At 44.3% G+C, this 23,893-nt stretch overlaps 1 protein-coding gene across 4 annotated transcripts in view; it reads right to left on the bottom strand.

The window, feature by feature from the left end:
- LOC147022052 (caskin-1-like) overlaps window positions 1-23,893 on the bottom strand; it is a 268,997-nt gene that overhangs the window by 2,051 nt on the left and 243,053 nt on the right. For all 4 annotated transcript variants that reach the window (XM_085892623.1, XM_085892626.1, XM_085892624.1 and 1 more), the window contains 4 exons: window positions 21,090-21,228; window positions 8,961-11,093; window positions 7,616-7,882; window positions 6,899-6,941 (listed from right to left, as the gene is read on the bottom strand). In XM_085892623.1, coding sequence (XP_085748749.1) covers window positions 6,899-6,941; window positions 7,616-7,882; window positions 8,961-11,093; window positions 21,090-21,228 — 2,582 coding nt within the window. The remainder of the gene's footprint in view (window positions 1-6,898; window positions 6,942-7,615; window positions 7,883-8,960; window positions 11,094-21,089; window positions 21,229-23,893) is intronic.

Here is a 23,893-nt window from a genome sequence, read left to right as displayed (position 1 = left end):
AGACGGTTTTTTTATTTTTTTTTTTTTTTGTATACCTTGGTCGAGGCTCGTATGAGAGCTAACACACAACTCACAGCAAGGAGGCATGAGACAAGAGGGGCGGGAGTGGAAGGGACAAAACATTGGGGAACAGACACAGGTGAACTGTGGAAGGGAGAGGGATGGGGATGGGACGGGGAACATGGCGAGGGGAAGATGGACATTAAAGGGACTTTCAGGAAGGAAAGCAGGAGAATTGAAGGAAGTGGGCTTGGGTGGATTATCGGGGGTAGAAAAGATCGAGGATTTGGATGGGGGAAGATAAGAGGTGGTGGTGAACAGCTGTTTTGAAAGCCTGAAGGGAAGAATGGGAAAGAATAGAGTGAGGAAGTTTATTCCAAAGGCGGGAAAAAGAGGAATGAAAGAGTGAAGATGAGCAGTGATTCGTGATTTTGGTAGTTTTACCAGAAGGGGGTTGTTGGCGGACCTTGAGCGCCCTGTGGAAATGTGGTTGGGACAAATCGCAGAGAGAGCAGGGGGGCAAGGCTGGAGAGGAGTCGGTAGAAGACAGAAAGACCACCGACCAACCTGCGGTGATTGAGTGAGAGGCCCAAAGACTCAGCTTCATTGCGGGAGATGCCAATGATCTTAAAAGCCCTGGTTTCGACAGCGTGAAGTCGAGAAAGGTGGGAGGCAGGAGCACCAGCCCAGAGGGGAGAGCAGTACTCCATCAGGCTACGGACAAAAGCTTTGTAAGTGGTCAGGAGCTCAAGAGGGCCGAGGAAGGACTTTGCACGACGGAGGATTCCCAGTCGGCGACTGGCTTTTGAGGCAAGGTTGGAAATGTGACTTTCCCAGGAAAGGTCATGGCAGATAGTGAGACCCAGAAGCTTGAAAGAAAAGACTTCTTCCAGAGGATTGTTGAGAAAGTGGATGGGGGGGTTTTGTAAACGGTCCTTTCGAAGAGACATAGTGAGAGTGTGAGATTTGTCTGGATTGAAAGACATGTTCCACGTGTTGGACCAGTTTGTGATTTTATCCAGATCTGCAGTGAGCGAAGAAGCTGCTGCTTGCCGGGCTGAGGGATGACAGATGGTACGGCAGAGGGTTGAGTCATCGGCAAAGAGAAATAGAGGATTTTCCAGAGAGTCCGAGAGATCATTGATGAAAACCAGAAAAAGAACAGGGCCCAGAACGCTACCTTGAGGAACTCCAGCCTGCACAGGAAGAGGGGATGAAAGAACTCCATTTAGGGCCACACATTCTGGTAAGTGGGAAGGGATGAGAATGGACATCTCCACCAGCGAATTACCTTGGAACGCCACTCAAAGGGAGCAGTGTGTAATGGTTGGATTATGTTTGCAAGTTGAAAACAGGGGAAGGAAGGTTTTGAAATTGTGTTTTTGTTTTAACATATGCCTTTTACCAAGAAAAAGAAGAGCAATCTAAAACAGCAGATTTCACTTAGCTATAACTGAATATCTCATTTATTCTGGTATCCATGTATTAATTTTTAATTCCCCAAATCAACAGATTGCAATCAATATTTCGAAATCAATATTCCAAATTTCCATAATCAATATTTCAAAATCAATATTCCAAAGTTCCACAATCAATATTTTGGTGTCAAAATGATGGCACTGACAGAGACAACAACAGAGGTTGCGGGTCTGCGAAAGCGACTGGATCAGGAGGATTGCGGGCGTGAAGTGGGTGGATATGAGGATGGATGGATGAAATGAGGTTGGAGATTGATAAAAAAAAATCTGGTTGAAGTGGACTGGACACTTGGTTCAGATGGAGGAAGAGAGAATCGCAAAGAGAGTGGATAGGTTGAGGGAGCGAGGTACAAGGAAAAGAGGTAGACCGTGGTTGAGATGGGAAGATTGTGTGAGGAGCAATATCAATCACATGGGGTTGATTGGAGAGTGAAGAGAGTTGGCGGAGGACAGGGGGAAGTAGAGGAGTATTGTGGTCAAGGTAGGGCAGAAGCTTTATACCATTGGACTGCACCCCTTAAAAAGAGAAGTGAAGAAGAGAATCTCATCATATATTTTTTTCACAATACCACTAAACTTTTCTGAGGTTGGTGTGTGTTATTCGATACTCGCAGGTGTACCCGGCATTGCCCGGTGCTCTTCTAATCCTGTTGGCATTTTGAAGAAATCAAATTTTGTGTTTTTCTATGTTTTGATGGTGGTCTAAAACACTTTCCACCACCCACGAAGGAATGTGGTCGGGGATCATTTCATGTTACCTTTCATATAGCTTCAAAGGTTTAGGCATGAAAAGAGTGATGAAAAAGCAATATATATATATATATATATATATATATATATATATATATATATATATATATATCCAATTTTCTTTGTTTTTTTGGGGCGAAAACACTCCCCAACACTCACTGATGAACCTCTAAAAGTTTGAAATAGATCTGTTTTGTCATCTCTGAGAAAAATGGCATCACTCAGACAGACAGACAAACATCTCTCATGGTACAGAAAAGTGGATAACATCTGTGCTTATCCCAAGACTCTTCTGGACCTTATGTGTTAGTCCTTTGTTTTATTTCCATTTCTGATGGCGAACTGCCACCAAACCTTCAATAATTATTGGCACAATGACTTTAACTTCTGATGGGGGCACAGCAGGTTTAATTTCAAAATGGTAGTTGGTTCTTGCCTTCAGTGAAGGTACCTCAAACAGATGTTTATATAACAACTTTGAATCCCTTCCCAAATTTCGATCATCATGAAAAAGAACTTAAAGGTGACTGGAATATGTAGCCGACATTGAAGTTCAATTTTCTGAGGCTGTGTTCCAATTTGGTATCAAAGACAGATCTGGTATTGTTTGTATTTCCAAACATTGCTGAGAATTATTGAAGAGGTGTGTTCTGTATGTAGGCAGTTTCATGTAACGGTGGCTGACGTACACATGTGCAAAATGTTAAGGAAGATACACCAAGTGTGGATGATGTAATGTAATTTTTTTTCCAAAAGCTTTTGCCTTTCTATAATGTTGAAAAGCTTGATTGTGCCTCAAACTGATTCGAGCACAGAAAAGTTCTGGGTTTCTTCCTGGGAAATTATGTTTGAGTGTGATGTGTATCGCTGTTTCATCATGTCACTTTAACGTCCCCCAACAATTGCCAGAATACAGGATACCCAGTTTTTTTTTTTTTGTTTTTTTTTTGTATACCTTGGTCGAGGCTCGTATGAGAGCTAACACACAACTCACAGCAAGGAGGCATGAGACAAGAGGGGCGGGAGTGGAAGGGACAAAACAGTGGGGAACAGACACATTAGGTGAACTGTGGAAGGGAGAGGGATGGGGATGGGACGGGGAACATGGCGAAGAGAAGATGGACATTTCAGGGACTTTCAGGAAGGAAAGCAGGAGAAATGAAGGAAGTGGGCTTGGGTGGATTATCAGGGGTAGAAAAGATCGAGGATTTGGATGGGGGAAGATAAGAGGTGGTGGTGAACAGCTGTTTTGAAAGCCTGGAGGGAAGAATGGGAAAGAATAGAGTGAGGAAGTTTATTCCAAAGGCGGGAAAAAGAGGAATGAAAGAGTGAAGATGAGCAGTGATTCGTGATTTTGGTAGTTTTACCAGAAGGGGGTTGTTGGCGGACCTTGAGCGCCCTGTGGAAATGTGGTGGGGACAAATCGCAGAGAGAGCAGGGGGGGGCAAGGCTGGAGAGGAGTCGGTAGAAGACAGAAAGACCACCGACCAACCTGCGGTGATTGAGTGAGAGGCCCAAAGACTCAGCTTCATTGCGGGAGATGCCGATGATCTTAAATGCCCCGGTTTCGACAGCGTGAAGCCGAGAAAGGTGGGAGGCAGGAGCACCAGCCCAGAGGGGAGAGCAGTACTCCATCAGGCGACGGACAAAAGCTTTGTAAGTGGTCAGGAGCTCAAGAGGGCCGAGGAAGGACAGCACGACAGAGGATTCCCAGTCGGCGACTGGCTTTTGAGGCGAGGTGGAAATGTGACTTTCCCAGGAAAGGTCATGGCAGATAGTGAGACCTAGAAGCTTGAAAGAAAAGACTTCTTCCAGAGGATTGTTGAGAAAGTGGATGGGGGGGGTTTTGTAAACGGACCTTTCGAAGAGACATCGTGAGAGTGTGAGATTTGTCTGGATTGAAAGACATGTTCCACGTGTTGGACCAGTTTGTGATTTTATCCAGATCTGCAGTGAGTGAAGAAGCTGCTGCTTGCTGGTCTGAGGGATGACAGATGGTACGGCAGAGGGTGGAGTCGTCGGCAAAGAGAAATAGAGGATTTTCCAGAGTCCGAGACCGTTTAATGACCGTCAAGGGACGGCACACACAATGATGCCTCGCCCCACCTGCGAAACATTAGGATGACAGTTTATAGCTGGGTTAGGATTAAAACCCAGGCAAGACAGCCCATAGGCAATAGTGCATACCTCGAGCCTATCCTGCCAGGTTGAACAAACAAGCTGGACTCCAATCATGATGAGAGTAAGCCTTTTAGAAATACCTTGAGAGAGCAAACAAACAAATTCAAGAAATCATTGCACGTGATTGCACGAGAAAAGGCTGAATGCCTAAACTCGGTGTTTCCATCTAAATCTTGTGTCCCAAACTCATCGCTTTCTCTACCCACCTTACCCAGTCGCACCCAGCTGTTCCTGGACTCTGTGTCCTTTTCTCCTGACAAGGTGGAGAGTTTGCTGTCAAACCTCGACTTAGATTCTGCAACCGGTCCAGACGGCATCAGCCCACGTGTCCTAAAAAGCTGCTCCTCTGCTCTTGCTCACCCTCTCTCTGTTCTATTCACCCTCTCATTTGCTCAAAGTCATCTGCCATCTCCTTGGAAATTAGCAAACATTACTGCTCTGCATAAAAAAGATGCAAAAACCGATCCCTGCAAGTACAGACCAATCAGCCTTCTCACAATCATCAGTAAGATTATGAAATCCATCATCGCTTCAGACATTAAATCCTTCCTCTTCTCCAATGGCCTGATTTCCGATCATCAACTTGGTGTCAGAACAGGTCGCTCTACCCTGGATATGTTGCTTCTTCTCTCCCAACAATGGATGGAGATCCTCAATGTCGGACATGAAATCAAAGCCATCTCCCTCGACATATCGCGTGCTTTTGACATGGTCTGGCACCCTGCCCTGCTCACCAAGCTCTCTCCCTGTTGGTATCCAAGGCCATCTCCACTCATGGCTCACACACTTGCTCGCCTGTCACAGCCAGCGTATGGCCCTTTATGGAGTTCTCTCATCCCCTCTTCCTGTCCAGGCTGGAGTTCCTCAAGGTAGCGTTTTGGGCCCTGTTCTGTTTGCTAGTTTTCACCAATGATCTCTCCGACTCTGGAAAATCCTCTTCATCACTTTGCTGATGACTTCACCCTCTGCCGTACCATCTGTCATTCCTCAGATCGGCAAGAAGCAGCCTCTTCACTCTCTGCAGATCTGGATAAAATCACAAGCTGGTCCAACACGTGAAACATGTCTTTCAATTCTGAAAAATCTCAAACTCTCACTATGTCTTTCTTAAAGGACCATCTGGAACCCCCCCCCCCCAATCTATTTACTCAACAATCCTGTTGAAGAAGTCCTTTCATTCAAGCATCTTGATCTCACTATCTGCCATGATATTTTCTGGGAAAGCCACACTTCCAAGATTGCCTCCAAAGCCAGTTGCCAACTGGGCCTCCTCCATCGGGCAAACTTCTTCCTTGGCCCACCTGAGCTCCTGACCACTTATTAAGCTTTCGTCTGCAGTCTGATGGAGAACTGCTCTCCCCTCTGGGCTGGTCCTCCCACCTCTCACCTTTCCCGGATTCATGCTGGGGAAACCAAGGCATTTAGGATAAGTGGTATCTGCCATAAGTGGTCTTTAGGTCTCTCACTATCTCACAGCAGGCAGGTCGGTGGTCTTTCTGTCTTCTACTGACTCCTCTCCAGTCTCGCCCCCCCCTCCTGCTCTCTCTGCGATAAGTCCCCCCTATATTTCCACATGGTGCTCAAGGTCCACCAGCAACCCCCTTCTGGTAAAACCACCAAAATCAAGAATCACTGCTCACCTTCACTCTTTCATTCCTCTTTTTCCCCACCTTTGGAACAAACTCCCACACTCTCTTCAATCCCATTCTTCCCTGCAGGTCTTCAAAACAGCTGTTCACCACCATCTTTTATCTTCCCCCCATCCAAAACCACGATCTTTTCTACCTCCGTTAATCTGCCCAAAACCCATCTCCTTCAAATTCCCTGCTTTCCTCCCTGAAAGTCCATGTCGTTTAAGGACATGAAAGTCCCTGTAGTGTCCATCTTGTTTCCCCTCTGTATCCCGCCATATCCCTCTTCCTTCCACAGATCTCCTAATGTCTCTGTTCCCAAATGTCTTTTTCCTTCCCTCTCCTGCCCCTCTTTTCTCCTGTTCCTCTTGTTGTACGTTCTGTGTGTTAGTTCTCATACGAGCCTCGACAGTGTCTTCAAAACATAAAAAAATAAAAATAATGGACGCCGGGTTTTAGCAGCCAATTGGTGAATCAGACAGGACAAAGTAGGATCTCTTTCTGGTGCTCTACCAAAGGCAAGTTCAGTGCCAACAAAGCATTCTCCTGGTAAGAATTACAGGAGGTGGTTTACCTTTGCTGAGGGACTTTGATGCGACCTCCTGGCTGCGACGCACCAATCAGACAATTCATTGTCAGGTCCGAAATTTAACCCAGATTAGCCAGCTTAAAAGTACATGCATTGCCTCTAACCCCCAGTTGAACAGTAAAAGGCATGATACTATCTAGACATCATGCATCATGATATAGTTATAAATAATGAGTTACAAATAATGCTCATAAACGGTTGTTAATAAGGGGAGAGCAGGTGATTTGGGGGGGGGGGGGGGGGAGCAGGTGAAAAATGCAAAAACTCACCCTTTGGAGTCAACTGCTTGAGACGTCTCTACAACAGGAATATCTAGAATCACGATGCAGGAGGACAGAACCAGTCAGTGAAAATTATAACGTTTCCTTAAAAATAAACGATCATTTCACTTGATTACATTCAATTAACTGGTATTTCATGAACCAAATTCGCTCAACTTCAACTTAATGTTAAACAATTAGTAAATGACAAGTTTCTGGAAGGTTTGCCACGTTTAACTCCAAAGTCTTAATCACTCAGGGTTTACAACTTCGGAGATGATATCTTTGGGGGAAAACCTTGGTGGAAGATAAATAATTCACAGATGTGCACAGAACTGCATACACTGATCTGTTTGAAGTTCAACGTCTGTGCATTATCATGGGGCTGCGACAGCAGTTATAGATGAGGAATGCTCATGGACGAGACAAAGTGCTCAATCCTTTGCTCAAGTCCTGTTGAGAATTTGGAATGAAGCCATGAAACATGCCTAAAAAGGCCCCTTGCAAACTATACTTTAAAAGGGTCTCCATTGCAGATAAGATGGCCAGGGTAAGATCCTCTTTGGAGAATGGCATGCTCCCTCTTGAGGATGGATGAGGAAAGGCTTATATATTTGAAAGATGAGAAACCCTTAATTATATGTGATGCAATCAATAATGTAATGCAGGACAAGATAGTTAAGAAACATAATGTCCTGTTTACTCATTTGCTAATGAAACGATTACCAGGCTGGGTCAGAAATGAGGCGTGCGACTGAACAGCTGTGGTGGGAGAATTTGGACGATCGGGCTCTGAGGATAGTTTGGCGGGACTCGAGGAAAGTGACGCTGGCGTGCTGGATGGTCTTGTTCCTGCTCGTGCCGGAGATGGTGATGGTGAGTTTCCAGCACTCCGTGACAATGACTGGCCTGGTGTGATGGTACCAATAGAAAGGGCTACAGAAAGTGTTGGCTTGGGCGCCACGGGGGGTGGTAGAGTTGTGCGTCTCATTTCTGTAAGGCAAGGAATAAAAGAAAAGGATGGAGTAAGAAAGGTTCATTTCATACAAATCTCTTCCACTATTACCCTGGAGATCAGCTAGTGCATACTTGTATTTGTTTCCATTATAAAGATTTCCAAACGACAGCAATTCTTTTGATGGCCACTCCATTTTCAGGATGGAAATATTCGATAACCTTAACTGGACCCACATTAAAGTACGCCAGCATCATACATCCACACTTCATTTATAATGACTATGTTCAGGTACAAGTTCGGTGGCTGTCAGCTCCTAGAAAACCAAACAAATATGTATGCCCTTCAATGTCATTTTTGAATCGTTTTTGAACAACCGACTGGTTGATCATAATTGGCGTCTGTATCTTATGAACTGTTCCAGGTGAGAGGACAGACGATAGCTGGCTTGGTGACAAGTTCACTGGCATGCTTGCCCTGGAATTTCACCTGTGCGCAAACAAGTCAGTTTACCTTCGTCGTATATAGGAAAAGCTTGAGTTGAAAATTTAACTTTCTGAGAATGGAGTGTAAGTACGTGATAAGCTTGGATTGGGGACAATGAGCGAATGGATGACGTCCTGGAAAATTAATGTGAAATGGTCCAGTTCAAAACTGCTCAGCAAGTTCACCAACAACTTGTACATCAACCACAAGAAACAATTAGCATTCTCCTTGACTACAGTACTCTAAAGAATTATGAAACAATGAAGTCTATAATATCTTGTACCACCACCTGGTGAGCATTGAATGAAAACTAAGTTTAAAACAAGGCTCGTTAGCCATATGAAATTGGCGTATATGGCATTTTATTTCAATTCAAGAAATGTTTCACGTGCACCTGAAGAGTTGAACAAGTGTCTGCCAGAAATGCTACATCCAATTCAAGGTAAATTTGTAGTGCAGCATGTCTGAAAAATGAGCGTCTAAAATAACACTCAGAGCCAATCGTGCAGGTGATTTCATACGTGCTGAGTGGTGCATTTGACCATTCTGATCGATACTGCTTACATCTCAAGTTCAGTTCACATAATAAGTAAAAATAAATAATTGGAAGATTTAAACTTTTAAGCATACCTGGACTCATGGCCCCGACTACTGAAGGCTTTTTGGGTGGTGGTGGAGGTGGCCCCGTACGTCGAATCTGTGGAACCACAGTAGGTTTGGGTGAGAGCGGGGGCTTGATAACACGCAGTCCCTCCTGGTCTCTCGGTGTGGTTTCTGTTGCGTGAGATACCTGGCAGGTCATGGTTGGATAAACTTGAGTGCCACTCATTTGTACCAGCACTACTTTACTAGCTGTTACTCCAGGTTCTACGATGGTGTGAGGCCTCTGCTTTAGGCCCTCCTCAGCCTGATGTATGAGCAGCTCCTTCACTTCCCTGGCCTTTGGGCGCCGTTTCACAGTGTCCGATTCCACAAGCTGGAACTTTGGTGATCCTTTGATCTGCTGTTCATCGGGAGATGAGTTTCCATTAGCATCGCCGTCGCTGCCGTATGAAAATTTTAGCTCAGATAAACCTTCAGCTTCGGTGTTGAAACTAACATCCTCACCACTTGCACTGTTTGTTCTTGCCTTTGGTCGTTGCTTAATTGTGAGGTTGCCTTCCTCGGCAAATGGAATGCATTCAGTGGAGCTTTGTCTTGATGAAGCTTGCCTCTGTATGTCCTCACCAGCAGTGGGTTCTTCCTTGGTCATCAGTTCTTTTTTATTAGCAGCACTTCCAGTGGGAGTAAATGGTACTTGTGTATCCTTGTTTGCTGGTTCTTCTTGATCAGCAACACTTCCAGTTGGGGTAAACTGCACTGGTGTAGCCTCCTCAGTCTGTAATGCCAGTGGTTTCGGCTCACTGGCAACGCGTCTCCGAGTGGAACTGCTTCCTATGCTTTCTGACCCTTTTGACGAGTGTTTTTCTGTTGCAGCGGTGCCAGGGGTAACAATGGCAACTTTCCGCCCATTTTGCAGTTCATGTGCAGTTGAACTCTTTATGACATGAGCTTCTCCACTGAGTGTGCGGGGCTTATGCTTTTGCACTATAACCTTCTCCTCAGTTGACACCGAGGTCTTAACGAGAGAGGATGCAGGTCGAACGGCTGAAGGCCCCAGTCGAGCTGGAAGGGTGGCAGCACTGGGTCTATCTGCACCGGCAAATTTTTGTGATAAAGAGGCCCGCCCCGAACGTCCTCTGCCACCAAGTGAGCTCATCTCGAGGCGGGCAGCAATACTCTTCACACTGCCTGCACTTGCAGTCTCGATGCTTCCTTTGCGACTCTTGTGCTCTGCCATAATAGTTATATCCTCAGTTGTCTGCCTATAAAAAGCATCACTGTGTGTTGTTGTGATGGCAGAGCTGTAACGCTTTGGTGGAGGTGGTGGAGGACCTTTCTTTTTAGGTCGCACGGCAAATGATTGACTACGGTTCACATTACGGTCGCCCATGCAAGGCCCACCTCGTGCCGAGTGACTGCGCGCTACACGCTGGGCACTTAATGTTGCAGCTGCCATGGCTTTTGATGCCGTATCTGGTAATTCTGCATCAATGGGTTTCAGCTCCCCTTCAGTCTCCACTTCACCCACCATCTTTGGCATTTCCTCAGCAGCCGCAATTTCAACAAATGTTGATATACCCCCTACAGCTTGTGCTAGCCGGCCTGTGGCTATCAGAGACACGCCACCCTCTAGGTGCTGTGCCGGCACGTAAGCAAAACCCTTGTGTGTCGGTGATTGTGGGAGTGAACGCGGTGATTGCAAATGTGCTGGAGGAGGTGTTTGTGGCCTCTCAGGTGACCCTTGCAGTGGAGATGGCCGAGGAGGAAAATAGACCTGAGGTGAGGCAGGCCGAGAGCGTGTAGGTGTCTGAGGCAGTGTGAAATGCTTATATGTTGCATTAGGACCCGGGCTTTGTTGCCTTGCTGATCGGAGTCTACCAGGTACCGGTTGAAGTCGATATGGAACACTTTCATCATCTGGCTGACTATCAAGGCTAGTATGAAATGCAAAGTTCCGTGGAGAGCCTTCACCATCTTGCGAAGTCCTAGAATAACCTTCATGGGTGGTAGCCGACATCTGAGTAGCAGGCGTATGCTCGATTCCTTTAGTCGTAAGATTGGTACCTGGGGCACTGCTGTCAGCCTCTCCACCAAGATCCTGCTCCATTTTTTGCAGTTCCACAAGTTTCTTCACTGCCAGCATAAGCTTTTTCTGATGCCCTAAAAGTCATAAAATAAATACGATGTATAGACACGTTTATAATCTATTTAGATTAGGCATTCATCCAAGTTTGCAGAATTTTGTGAAAATTTAACTTTGTTTCAAATTTCACAATGAAGAGAGAGTTAATGTTACAGGCTTTTAAATTACAGGTATTTTAAGTCTTATCTTCGTACTTATGTGTCAAAGCCGATAACCTGAAAAGCCAAAACCATGCAGAATGTGAGTGGACTCTGGTTACTTTCTGGTGACAAGCAGACAAAAGGTATGCAGTGTTTAAGAGATGGTGCAGGTGCCTAAGAGATTGGTGTAGGTGTCTAACCAACTATGTGCAATCATCCATATTTATGTGGTTTGGTGCGCAACCCATCGCAAATATTGCATCTTTGGTGTTAACTTGTGATGCAACGGCAGTGTACCCTGAATTGGCATCATCAAGTTCACATGAGGAGGAGGAGGAGGACAAAATGTTGCATTTTGCACCGATACAGGCCAAGACAGAGGAAAATGAAGGAAAAACCTGGTGCTTTGGTTATTGCGATAATACTCTGGTGCTTCAAAGGTGGAGTGGTGTATCAAAATCTGCAGTCTTTCAGAGAGGACCCTAAACAAGTTGTCCAGCTGCTATAATTCACTTGTGCATGCTCGAGATCCCACAGTACCTTCTGAAAAGGGGAGGCCAGTGTGTACCGGATCAAAATTCATGCTACACTATATTTGGGTGGGTTTGGGGGGTGCGGAGGGTATAGCCCTGTACTGGGAAATTTGCCAGAAGTATAGCTAGCTTATCCTGCCTGCAGTGTAGGGGATTTTTCCCAGTGGTGAACAATGGATTCACATTGAAAGGGTCACTTGGATTGGCAAAAGCTTTCAAAATCAGTCTGGGCCACAAAAAGTTCATCAAAAGCTTATTCATTTCTTGAGCTGTTAAAGATGGAGGATACTGATGACAGGAATGGAAAGCACAAATACTTCTTTGTTTACTTTTTTGTTACAGTATCTCAGGCTCACAGTAAAGCTGCTACAAACATATCTCACATATTGACAGGACTGTGAGATGAGACAACATTGGACAGCTGTTAAAGGAGACAACCACAGCCACTGATTTTGGGGGAAGTGCTGTCACTTCCCAGGGCACTCTGGGTACCAGCAACGTCACAACAATGGCATCGCTTTCTCACCGCACTCAGCGGAGCATTTCCTAAGGAGGATTTTCCCTCCTCCCCACGGATGCCAACCGATGGGGATTTTCCGTGCTGTCTTTTTAAATGCTGAACTTTCAGCAAGGAAGCAGCACACAGCTTTTTAAAAGTCTTTGGTATGACTCGGCCGGGGTTTGAACTGCCAACCTCCCAGACTCGAAGCGGATGTTCTAACCTTTATTGGTAAAGAAAGGAAAAATAGAATTAACAGTCCTTTTGCCTCAAAATTCAGGTGTAAAATACAATAATGCCATGAATTTTAGTCTCTACCACATCCATGGAAGCAATTTTTGTTTTTGAAAAGATGTGCCAAGACATAGTTGAGCACAGTGACTAGCACTCATGGAGAAACAAAGGGAGACTCAGGCAAGGGTCAAGGGTCTCCTCATGGGGTGAAAGGGCCACACCCCTTATAGGGGTTAGAAGGAGAAGCCCCCTGAAGGTATGAGGTTTTATTTAAGTATGCCAGAGCATCTAGACTCTAGTCTCCAGAGCATGTTAACACCACACTGTGTATGCACAGGCCAGCTGCATCATTGCAATTGGCATCACTCCCGAAATAAGCCAAAAATACTGAGAATTCTGGAGAAATGGCATCACGGGAAGGTAGGAAATGGTGCGCGTGACTTCAGTATAAAACGGGATGATCACGTAAAATACAGGACAGCTTGTCACAGTGTGACTTGAGCCACACCTTGCCAGTCACACGATCAGTTGAAAGTGGCTCATGAGGAGCATGTTTCAAAAGGAGAAAAGGAAAAAAACAATTTCAGCCGAAGGAGAGATGATCACGAGGATGAAAATTTCAAATAATGATAAACAAGGTTGGTTCAATTTTTCAGCTCCACCATCGAAGGTGAAAAGAAGTTATGTTTCAACCCATCCGGGTCCGTCTATGTGCAGGATATCTCAAAACATTAAGGACGGATCCAGATGAAATTTGGTGGAGAGGTTGTGTGTTTGACGAGGATGAATTGATTAGATTTTGGTGTAGATTCGGATCCGGACACAATAATTTTTTTCAGCGATTCTTCACCTTCGAGAGAGGGCCAAAAATGAAATATAGCACGATATTTCAAAAAGTTGTGAACAGATTATGACACAACTAGGTGGACAGGTTGTACGTGTAACAAGGAAGAATTGATTCGATTTTGGTGAAGATTCGGATCTGGATAATAGAATTTTTAAAAGTGATTCTTCACCATTGAGCGATAGGGTAGCATGATATCTCAAAAAGTTATTGACGGATTTGGACGATACTTGGTGGATGAGTTGGGTAGGTGACAAGAACAAGCCAATTCGATTTGGTTCAGGTCCGGGTGCAGATCCAGCTCATCAGTGGGATGCAAAACGTAAACTGTTCAGCCTGGCAGAGATATGCGCTCCACAGAGTGTCGTTCTAGTTTGTAAATGCTATGAAGCTGCATGAGGTCCGATAAGATGGTGCAGATGAAGCACATTTACTTTTGAGCTGTGCAGTCTAGGTTTGATTCCTGACCTGACGATGAATAGATTTGGTGCTTTACTTCTCAATGTCTGGCACAGAGCCTTGCTTTTCAATGTCTGCTGACTTTAGTCCTCCACATGAGCACCTTCGATGAATGGTCATCAGATTTTGTCACAGTGTCGAAAAAACGGGGTTCTCTTGCTGGCATACTGTCTTGTGATGTCCTTCAGTCTGGTGTACTCAATGCAGTGTTTTAGGAATGACTTTATGATTGGTCTTCTTCAATGACCCCCTCCACTTCCCGAGATAATCCTCTGTACAAATTTGTAGATGATTTGACTCTGTGCAGAACAATACAGCATGTTTCTGAGAGGCAGGCTGCTATAACCTAGATAACCAGCCTAGCAGGCTGCTGCAGATCTAGACAAAAATAAGTCATTGATCAGCTAACTGGAACAAGTCTGTCAACACAGGAAAACCTCATGCTCCCATTCTATCCCTCTGCCAGGATCGGTTTTTGTATACCGCCCACCCCCTCACCCACCCCCTTCTATATATCTGGCCAAACCCTGGAAGCGATGCAGTGCCTGAAACTCATCGGTCTCACAATCTGTCACAACACATCACTAAACTGGCCGCAAAGGCAGGTTGATCCCATCTGGGTAATCTACGCAGAGTAAAGTCCACTCTGAGCTGTTCAGAGCTCATACCAGTGCACAAGGCTTTCATAAAAAGCTAATTACAATGTACAAGGACTTCATACAGAGTAAATTATTGATAGAATGACTGAGAGTTGTGGATTGTGGTGAATGCACAGACCCCTTTGAATGCACAAACAGTGTGAAGCAGGGGTGTGTTATGGCCACTGTGCTCTTCGGCATGTTCTTCACTGTCATCCTCTTTGAAGCATTTGAAGACGATGATGATATAATCTACCTCCAGTTCAGAACAGGTGGAATATGCTTCAACTTGATGGCTGGAATCCCAAACCAAGTTGACTGCACTCTTGCATCACACTCCGAGGATGGCCTCCAGTGGATTATGAACTGTTTTTCAAACTCAGACAACAACTTTGGGCTCACCATCAGCTTAAGGAAAATGAAGGTATTGTACCAACCATCACCCAACTCAGAGTATGTTTCCCTGCGCCTACTATTAATGACACAACCTCAAATCTTTTGGAAAACTTCACCTATCTCGGCCAGTACATTTGCTGGAGATGTTTGCATCCACAGTGAAGTGGCAAATAGAACAGTCAAAGCAAGCTCGGCCTTTGCCTGACTGTCTGAGGAACAATGGAAGAATATAGGTGTCAAACACTTTACGAAACTCGCAGTATAAAAAACTGTGGTCATAACTGCTGCACGCTTTCAAAACATTGGCTACTTATTCCAGACAAATAAAGCAGATGGACTGGTTCGACAGGAAACGCATTCTGATCATCATACACATCAAGAGGCAGGACAAATTGTCCCACACCGAGGTGCTAAAGAGAGTACAATGACTGGAATTGAAGTATCCATCATCAAGGCTCAGCTCAGATAGATCAGACAAGATGTAAGTATGACTGATGACAACATTCCCAAGGCAGTAATGCGCTGTCAGCACAAACTTGGTCATCACCAACGAGGGAGGCCAGGGTAAAGATGCGAGGAATCACTGAAGGCAAACCTTGAGGAATGTGGCATTCCGATCATTAATTGCCAGGAAAGCACACTCAAGAAGATGCATCGTTTGTTATGAACGAGAAGGAATCCAAGCTGCTTTGGAGAAAAGGTGGGCTAGAAAGAACAATGAAGCTCAACCAAACCGGCCAGTTTTTCCATGTCCTGAGTGTGTAAAGCCCTGCACACAAGGCAATACAACCACTTGCAGATAAAAAAAAAAACAAGAAAAAGAGCAATCAGAGATTACATACCCTCGCCAGAACTTGTTTTGTTTGGTATTTGTGGAGCTTTGTGTGGTGCATTTTGTTTGGTGTTTGTGTACTGGTGTGTTATCTATCTATAATTCCAGCAATCTCTGTGTGTGTGTGTGTGTGTGTGTGTGTGTGTGTGTGTGTGTGTGTGTGTGTGTGTGTGTGTGTGTGTGTGTGTGACCGTTGTTTCTCGACCACCTCTGGTCCGATCTAATTGAAACTTGCCAGGTATATTGCTGGGGACCTGAGTATGAGCCTTTTCAAGGTTTGATATTAATCGGACAAGTGCTTCCCAAGTTATGGCCATTTATTTACGAAACCAATGACAGGACACGTTGTTGCGTGGGCGTGGCCGATGGGGAAGGGAAGCACAGCCACGTTCCCCATTATGGGTTACAACGTACGGGCTTCCGGATAGTGATGACTTCGTGTATTCTAATAATTTCTCGATTTTTTATGCACATTTATAGATAAACACAATGGCCCAAGTTATGATCGTTTTCATATTAGACGGTGTATAAATTTCGGGAACATCAGAGTGCTGGTATGCTCCGAACTAGGAAATAAAATTTTCTCTCTCTTCTCTTCTCTTTTTGTTTTTCCTTGCCACAACATTGCGAAAAGGTAAAATACGTTGGCGCTAATTGAATAATTGGGCATTAAAAATAAATTGCGAATAATCGTAACTGTGAATAATATCGAACTTCCGGGTCACGCACGTACGGGCACGTGAGAGCGAAGAAACGGCCTGTGTGGTTTATTTATTTGTTATTATTATTATTATTTTTTTTTTACGGGCACGTACTAGTGTAATTAATGAGAGACATAACTAGAACTGCCACTTTATAACTGCCGGCAGTGATGACCGGGTACCAAGACGTCCCGTTTGATGCAACCCGGCTTTGATCGGACACCCAACCCTGACCCGTGACATTTTTTTATTATTATTCATATTGAATTCAGAATGGGATTAAAATGTATTAAATTCAAATCAAATGGAAGAACAAATAAGTACAGTCCTGCATTGGAGTAATCAGAAGGAACACAAACAAGCTAAAAGAAAAGATGAAGTCATCAGGAGGAATCTGGATAGGATTCACATTTCAGCTACGATTCCTCCACCATCAAACCCATCCAGGCACATCCAAGTGAGCCTTATTAACCCCCCCCCACCCCTGATCAAAATATGAAATAATTCTGGCTGCCAGACCATGTGTCCGATCAAGTTGAAATTTAAAACATGTATTTCCCACCACTAATAAAACACAATTGTGAAGTTTCACGTCAATTGATTAAGTGGTTCCAGAGAAAACATTATTTAATATTTTTCTTAAATTCAATATGGCTGCCAAACCATGTGACATCAATTATTCCTGAACAACCGAGTACACGCATGCCTTGGAGAACATTTATGTGAAGTTTCCCCTTTTTGTGTCCAGCTGTTGTGGAGAAGATTTTAATATGTTTTTGGGTAAATCCAATATGGCTGCCAAACAATGTGATCTAAGATGTCATATGTGTGAACCTTTTGTTCCTCGTGGATAGGCGGTCATACGTGTAGAGTTTCTCCTCGATCTGTTCAGACATTTCAGAGAAGATTTTTGATGGTTTGAAAAACAACAACAATATGGCTGCCGAATCACGTGACCGATGACATCATCAAAACTTTTTTTTGTGGACCATTTTATCCCTAGATGAGCCTCAAAAAATTTCATACTGATCGGATGTAGCATTCCACATATGCAATTATTACGTCATAACGAAGGCACCTGTGGCATCATAAAAAAAATCACACTCATTCCCCTTGAGGAGCACTTACTTTGTGCCAAGTTTCAATTTTTAACTTGGTGTGGTTTCAGAGATACAGTTTTTCCATTTTTCCAACATGGCTGCCACACCACGTGACCGATCACATCATAATTATCATTAAAACATTCTAAATGAGTAGTCACACCAATGGTGAATATTTCATCTCAATCTGACAAGCGGTTGTGGAGAAAAACACGAAAGTTCTGTGCGGACAAACAAACAACCAATTAACAAACAAATAAAAACCAATGTCACCCGCAGGGTGACCCGTATCTTGCCAAAAGGTGACCACGTATGACTTCTTTAAGGTCACACTGAGGTGAACAGAGCTGCTATCCAGCAGGAGCGACTCCTTGAGGAATATCTGCCTACGAGAGATTCCGATGAGAATCGTTCTACAGAGTAACCATGAAAAATATGCTTTTGCCTCATAACGTCACCAAATGATGTCATAATGTCTCAAGATTGACATATCTAGAAAGCACTCATCGAGGTGTTCAATTTGAGGTACTACACGATATGGTTCCTAAAACTTGAAAATTTGACCTTGGGGTCAAATATGTTTGACCTGAGACGCTAACCATGAAGGTCAAGGCCAATCGCCACCAAAAATTAATCAGCTGAGCGCCAGACCATGAACTATATTCCCATGAAGTTTGAAGACGATCCGATCAAAATTACTCAAAAAATAAGGGTTTCGTCGACTCCCCTGATTTGCGACAAAGTGACCTTGACCTTTGACCTTGACCTTCAAAATTTTGTGCACTGAAAGGGACCTCTATAGGCCTCTGATATGCGAAATTACAAAAATTTCCAATGATAACTGTGCTCTGCAGAATTTTTTTATACGTGATTACAGACAAACAAACAAACAAACAAACAAAAAAAACAAACAAAAAAAAACATACAAGCTGACTAACATATCTTGCAAAAACTTGGTTTTGGCAAGATAAAAATGACCGTTTTTCCAGCCATTTTTCCCTGCTGTGCAGTGGTTGGGCTTGAGGAAAGGTTTTTATGGCCGGAGGCCCTTCCTGATGCCAACCCTGGTCACCTCTTACGACACACAGGGATATGGTACACCTATTCCAACCGGGGCATACACCAAGACCAGTACACTGGTACTCATTTCGCCGACCTCGGAAGGATGACAGGCTGAGTCAACCCCCTGGTGTTAATTCAGCAGCCAACGGGGCTTGAACTCAGGACCCTAGGATCCCAAGCCACCACCCTAACCACTGAGCCAACACTAGGCTTAGAAGACATGAAGACTGACACTGATTATTGAAATAGGTGGGCTGGCAGGATGGCCGAGAGAACACACTCGCCTCAAAGCTGTCTAGCTTGGGTTTCAATCTCGGCTCTGTTATAAACTGTCATCCTGGTTTTTCACAGGCAGAGTGATTCATGAATGTGTGTTTCATTCCTCGAATGGATTTTAAACTGGGTTTTCCATCAGCCGCTATTCATTGGTAGACATTGAAGATCCCCAGTGTCCTTCGTGAAGAGTAGGTGAGCTATTACCGACACCATGGACAAAAGTACTAATTCCTGCCCTAACCTACAGGTAGCATTGTATCAGAGGCACAGTCGCACCCTCAGCCTTCGAAGGGTTTGAAACAGCAAAGGGCTTACTTTGGTCACCTTTCTTGGTTGCTTTATGCAGCTTCTTAGGAGAGAAGAGCATGGAAAGAGTCAATTCATTGATATAATCCTAGCCACCTGGGTTTAATTGATAAGGTGAGAGCTGATTGGTTATTTCCTCCATTCACAGGTGAGAGATGTGGGTGGGTCTTTCTTTATCATTTCTATCTTGACTGCTTTTGACATTTGCATGTGGTAAATGCTTGGGAGCCTCGTTGGTATGCATTTCTGTCTGCGCTGTCGCTCATGATTTGCCAATAAGCGATGAAACCAGTCCGGTAGCTGAAGGGGTGTGTATCATTGGGATTCTCATGTGTGTACTATTTGTCAATGTCTTTACAGCTGTGGAGAAACTCTGGGAAGGCTTTGAAACAACAAAGGGCTTACCTTGGTAGCCTTTCTTGGTTGCTTTATACAGCTTCTTCAGCTAGAAAAGCATGGTAGGAGTCGATTTATTTATACTAGCAGAGTACCTGCCCTCCGGGTGATCTTATTCCAAGCATGCAATGGGTTCTTCTGACACATACCTTTATTTGGGTGGTGTATAGGCAAGTGACAGCTTTGTATCGGAGAAAATTAATAACCCAGGTTACGTGCATGAAGCAAAAACATACTAACTACATATACCTCAAAACACCTCACTGCACTGGAAAACACGGCGACAGGAATACTGCATTGCAAATATTGGGACCGATCGTATCCTCCCCCACCTAGAGGTGGCGCTACACGATACACATTTACATCGAGAATTTGTGTCCTTCCCCTCATCCCCCCCTCCCCCAGCCCCCAAGACCACCGGCAAAGATAAAAACACCCCTATACATATAATTGGGGTCATGTTGATTCTTTGTAGCAAGTCAGGATATGTGGGCCAGAACTATAAGAGGAGTAGCCCGACAAACAAACCCACAAACACACGTCCATCAATTATAGTAAGGATAATCCTCGCCACCTGGATTTAATTGATTAGGTGAGAGTTGATTGGTTATTCCCTCCATTCACAGGTGAGAGATGTGGGTGGGTCTTTCTTTATCATATATCTAATATTTAAAGCTCCTTCTAACAACTGACTGACCCATTAAAGATCGGTGCCTTCCGGGTGACATAGAAAGCTGAAATTTTGTGTGCCAATGGACATCGAAGCTGGGACACTAGAAAAAAAAATCACAGAATCGTCGGACAACATCTATGAATGAAAATAGAAATAAATGAAAAAACAAAATGAGATGAAGGTGAGTGACCCGAAACAAAAAAAGCAGACCAAATGAGTTGCTCCTTAAAACTCCTTAGATAAGTGGGGTAATTTTGTGCTGATGGACATCGAAGCCGATACACCAGGAAAAATTGCAGAACTGTCAGAAAGCAACCGTAAATGAAAATATAAATAAATGAAAAAAATAAAAATGAAATGCAGGTGAGCGACCCGCGACAATGGGGAAACACAGTTCGTATGCTTACACAATGTGTAAGCACACCCCACTAGTGTAAATATGTGTGTGTGTGTGTACATGCTGCTTCCTTGCTTGGCGCTCAGCATTTAAAAGGACAGAGCACGGTGTCAAACAACACTGGGATGGCAATGGCAAACCACCTACTATCACCTTTGCCATGAAACTGCTTCAGCAGCACTGACACTCTTCAAAAAGTCTGGTACATCAACATCAAAACATATATCGAATAAGAAAAGAAAACCTTGCTGTTTCTTGGACTGTTGTGAGTATTTTGTTGTGTAGAAATTTGAATGCTCTAATTTTGTGAGGACGAAGACAAATGTATCGGCAATTCACAACTACTGTGCCTTCAGTAGTCGTCAAGGTTTCAGAAATATTAGTTTCCCACGATCTACATCCAACGCAATGAAATCAAACAAATAAAACTCCCCACTTATCCACGAGCCACAGGTCCAATACATCTTAGAAACACCCTGTAACAAATACACTGCTAAAATGTCTCTGATTAACAACCAAAAGCCTACCAAGTTTCATTATCCCAATCTCCTGCAGGTCTTCCCAGGTGAGGTCGGTGATGAACTCGATGCTCTCATAGCCGTTGCTTTGAAGCAGGTGCTGGTAATGTGCCAGGCCGATTAAAGAAAGCCACTCACCCAGCTCAGCCTGCCGAATAACCACACACCAAGAAAGGAGAATAATACAAGTACAACCACAATCACAACATCTCAGGTGCCACAAGAATTCAAGTAGTTCCTTTATATGGCACTAATTCCTTACTGACTACATTTGAAGGTTCTCTTACACTCACACATCACCTTTGCCGCACACGGAACAAGGTAACCTTCGTTTCTGAAAAAAAAAACAATGCTGCTGCCGTGGCTAAGTACAGATAGGAACATGCTATCGAGACATGAGAGGATATTGCAACAGAAGATCTACCTTTCCTTCCTCGGATGGGACTCTTGTAACTAAATACGAGCAGTGCTTCGGCTCTGATCACCAGAGCTTGGTTTCCCAGCAACCTTGTCCCAAAGTCTGTGCCGTTATGGCCAAATGGTAGGCCCAATGTCTCTGAGTATAGCCTCACAGCTTATGCAGCTGGATGTGTGACGAAACAATGCTCTTTAGCCATTTAGCTTGGGGCTGGTTATGTTTTGCCATCCGATAGAGCTTTGCTGGAAGCCCCCCTCCACTGAAAAGCCATACTTTGAGGGCAGCCATGGATATCAGCCTTTGTTCAACCACAGGCCATTCTCGGTTACCACCCCCCTCCCCACCACCCCCCTCCCCACCACCCCCACCCCTCCTCACACATAGCACTCCTGGCAGCTGTCACTAGTATTCTAACTCTCTGCACACATGTATGGAATTGATTTTGTGTCTTGCCAGGTGAGCTTGGCAATGTTTTTCCTTTGGAAATTATCCGCGCTTCAGGGCAAAACTACATTTTTGTACGAAGGATAAAGGTGCTGGATCAGCACAACAAGCAGGGCCCCAATAGTCAAAGAGAAGACGAAATACTGCAGTGGAGTCATCAGAAGGAATGCAAATATACAAACAGCAAAGGTGGAGTCATCAGGAGGAACCTGGATAGGATTCGGGTTTCAGCCGCTACTCCACAATTCTTAAACCCATCCAGGCACATCCTGGTGAGCCTTACAGAAAAAAAAAATTCTGCAATAATTCACTTCTCCTTTGAGAAATAGATAAAGGAAGAGAGAAATAAAGAACAAAACAATGAAAAGAAAAGAAAACTCAAGAAATACAATGAATAGAGAGAAATGAGGCATCGCAAGGAGGAGTGATGTAAGGGACACATCGGCCATTTTGGAGTTAATGCCATATAGCACTATATTAACCCTTCCCCTATCATCCAAACCTATCATCATCATCATATCATTAAAAAATGTCGCTTACATCACTCCTCCTCGCGGGGCCTCAAATGTGAAAAAGTAGAAAGAAATGTGAAAGGAACAAACAACAAAGATGTCAGGAAGAACTCAGACATAGATTTCAGCAATTGCTCTCCAGGCTCAAAAACAGCTGCAGGTACAAGCTACCAGAGGTTAATGGAAGCTTTGGGCGTTTCTCAATCAGTACCATGGCCAGTTCAATGTTATTTCAGCGTATCGCTTGCGCAGTTACTTCGCATTTAAACAACAGAGTCGTGAGGATTCAATAGGGAGGAGAAAAATGATTAAAAATACAATGTTAGAAAATCTTGCAGGTTTCTGGCATCGCAGGTCCAGTTTGATGTCGAAATATTTGTACGAGTCAGGTGGGCTTGGCCATTAAGCCATTGCTACCATCATTCACTCCCCTGTGGAAATGATATTCCGACAGCATTGAGCACTTCTGGCTTTCACTTTGACGAAGCAAGTCTGCTCAGGTGTCTCCTGCGTGGCCAATGGCTACAGAAGCAGGCAGGGAAAGTGAAATGCACGATTAATCGACTTGCCAGTGATTCCTTAATCAGCAATCTACCAAAGCCATAGCTCCAAGAAGGCATCAATGTGCTTTCAGCTGAAAGGATGTGTCCATTTCCCATTCCAGCTTGAATGAGAAGCCAGAGACGGTGTGATACTGCCCAGTTCCATTAAGCGTACGGCAACGCAACATGATACTGGTCAGTCATTGGGGTGTTTAAGCCCTCTCCGATAGCACCGATGCATGGTGACATTTTACGACGTGCTCTCTTATTTCTTGCAATTTTCACCTTCTTATTAGCGCCAAATGTCATCGCTACGATCATATACGACCACCAGCAGCTATTAGACATCAGAACGAGAGTTAATGAAGTGACTTTTCATCTGAATGTGGATAAAAATGACATTCTTTACAAAACACCTGAGGACAAAGGACTTTTCCGTTAACGCAAACACGGGAAAACCGGAGACGTTTTGGTAAGACTATGTCACCGTTCATCTCGCTCACCACTCTATAGTATTGAACTTGCTAATCTGCAGTACATGGACCACAAACTTGATGAACTTTTTGCCGTATTCGACACCAACGTGATGTGTGACTGCTACGCTTCCGGCCTAACCGAGAAGTGGCTTGATGCCAACATCCCAGATGTTGCTATCCAACCAGATGGTGTATCGAATGGAAATATCAAAGGAGATTACTGATCAGGTAAAGGGAGGTGGGGTATGTTTCTTCATAAACACCTCCTCGTGTACGAACGTTGAGATTATTTCTCAATTCTGTTCATCGGACCTGGAATGCTTGGTGATCAAGTGCCGTCCCCAATACCTGCCTCGGGAATTCCCATCGGCTATCCTGACTACTGTTTACATACAACCACATGCCATGCCACAGCAGCACT

Source organism: Eptatretus burgeri, chromosome 8 (assembly GCF_056783735.1).
Source record: "Eptatretus burgeri isolate ZD-2024b chromosome 8, Ebu_testis_v1, whole genome shotgun sequence".
Lineage (NCBI taxonomy): Eukaryota > Metazoa > Chordata > Myxini > Myxiniformes > Myxinidae > Eptatretus > Eptatretus burgeri.
The sequence above is the reverse complement of the archived record's forward strand: the minus strand, read 5'-3'. Positions and strand labels throughout refer to the sequence as shown.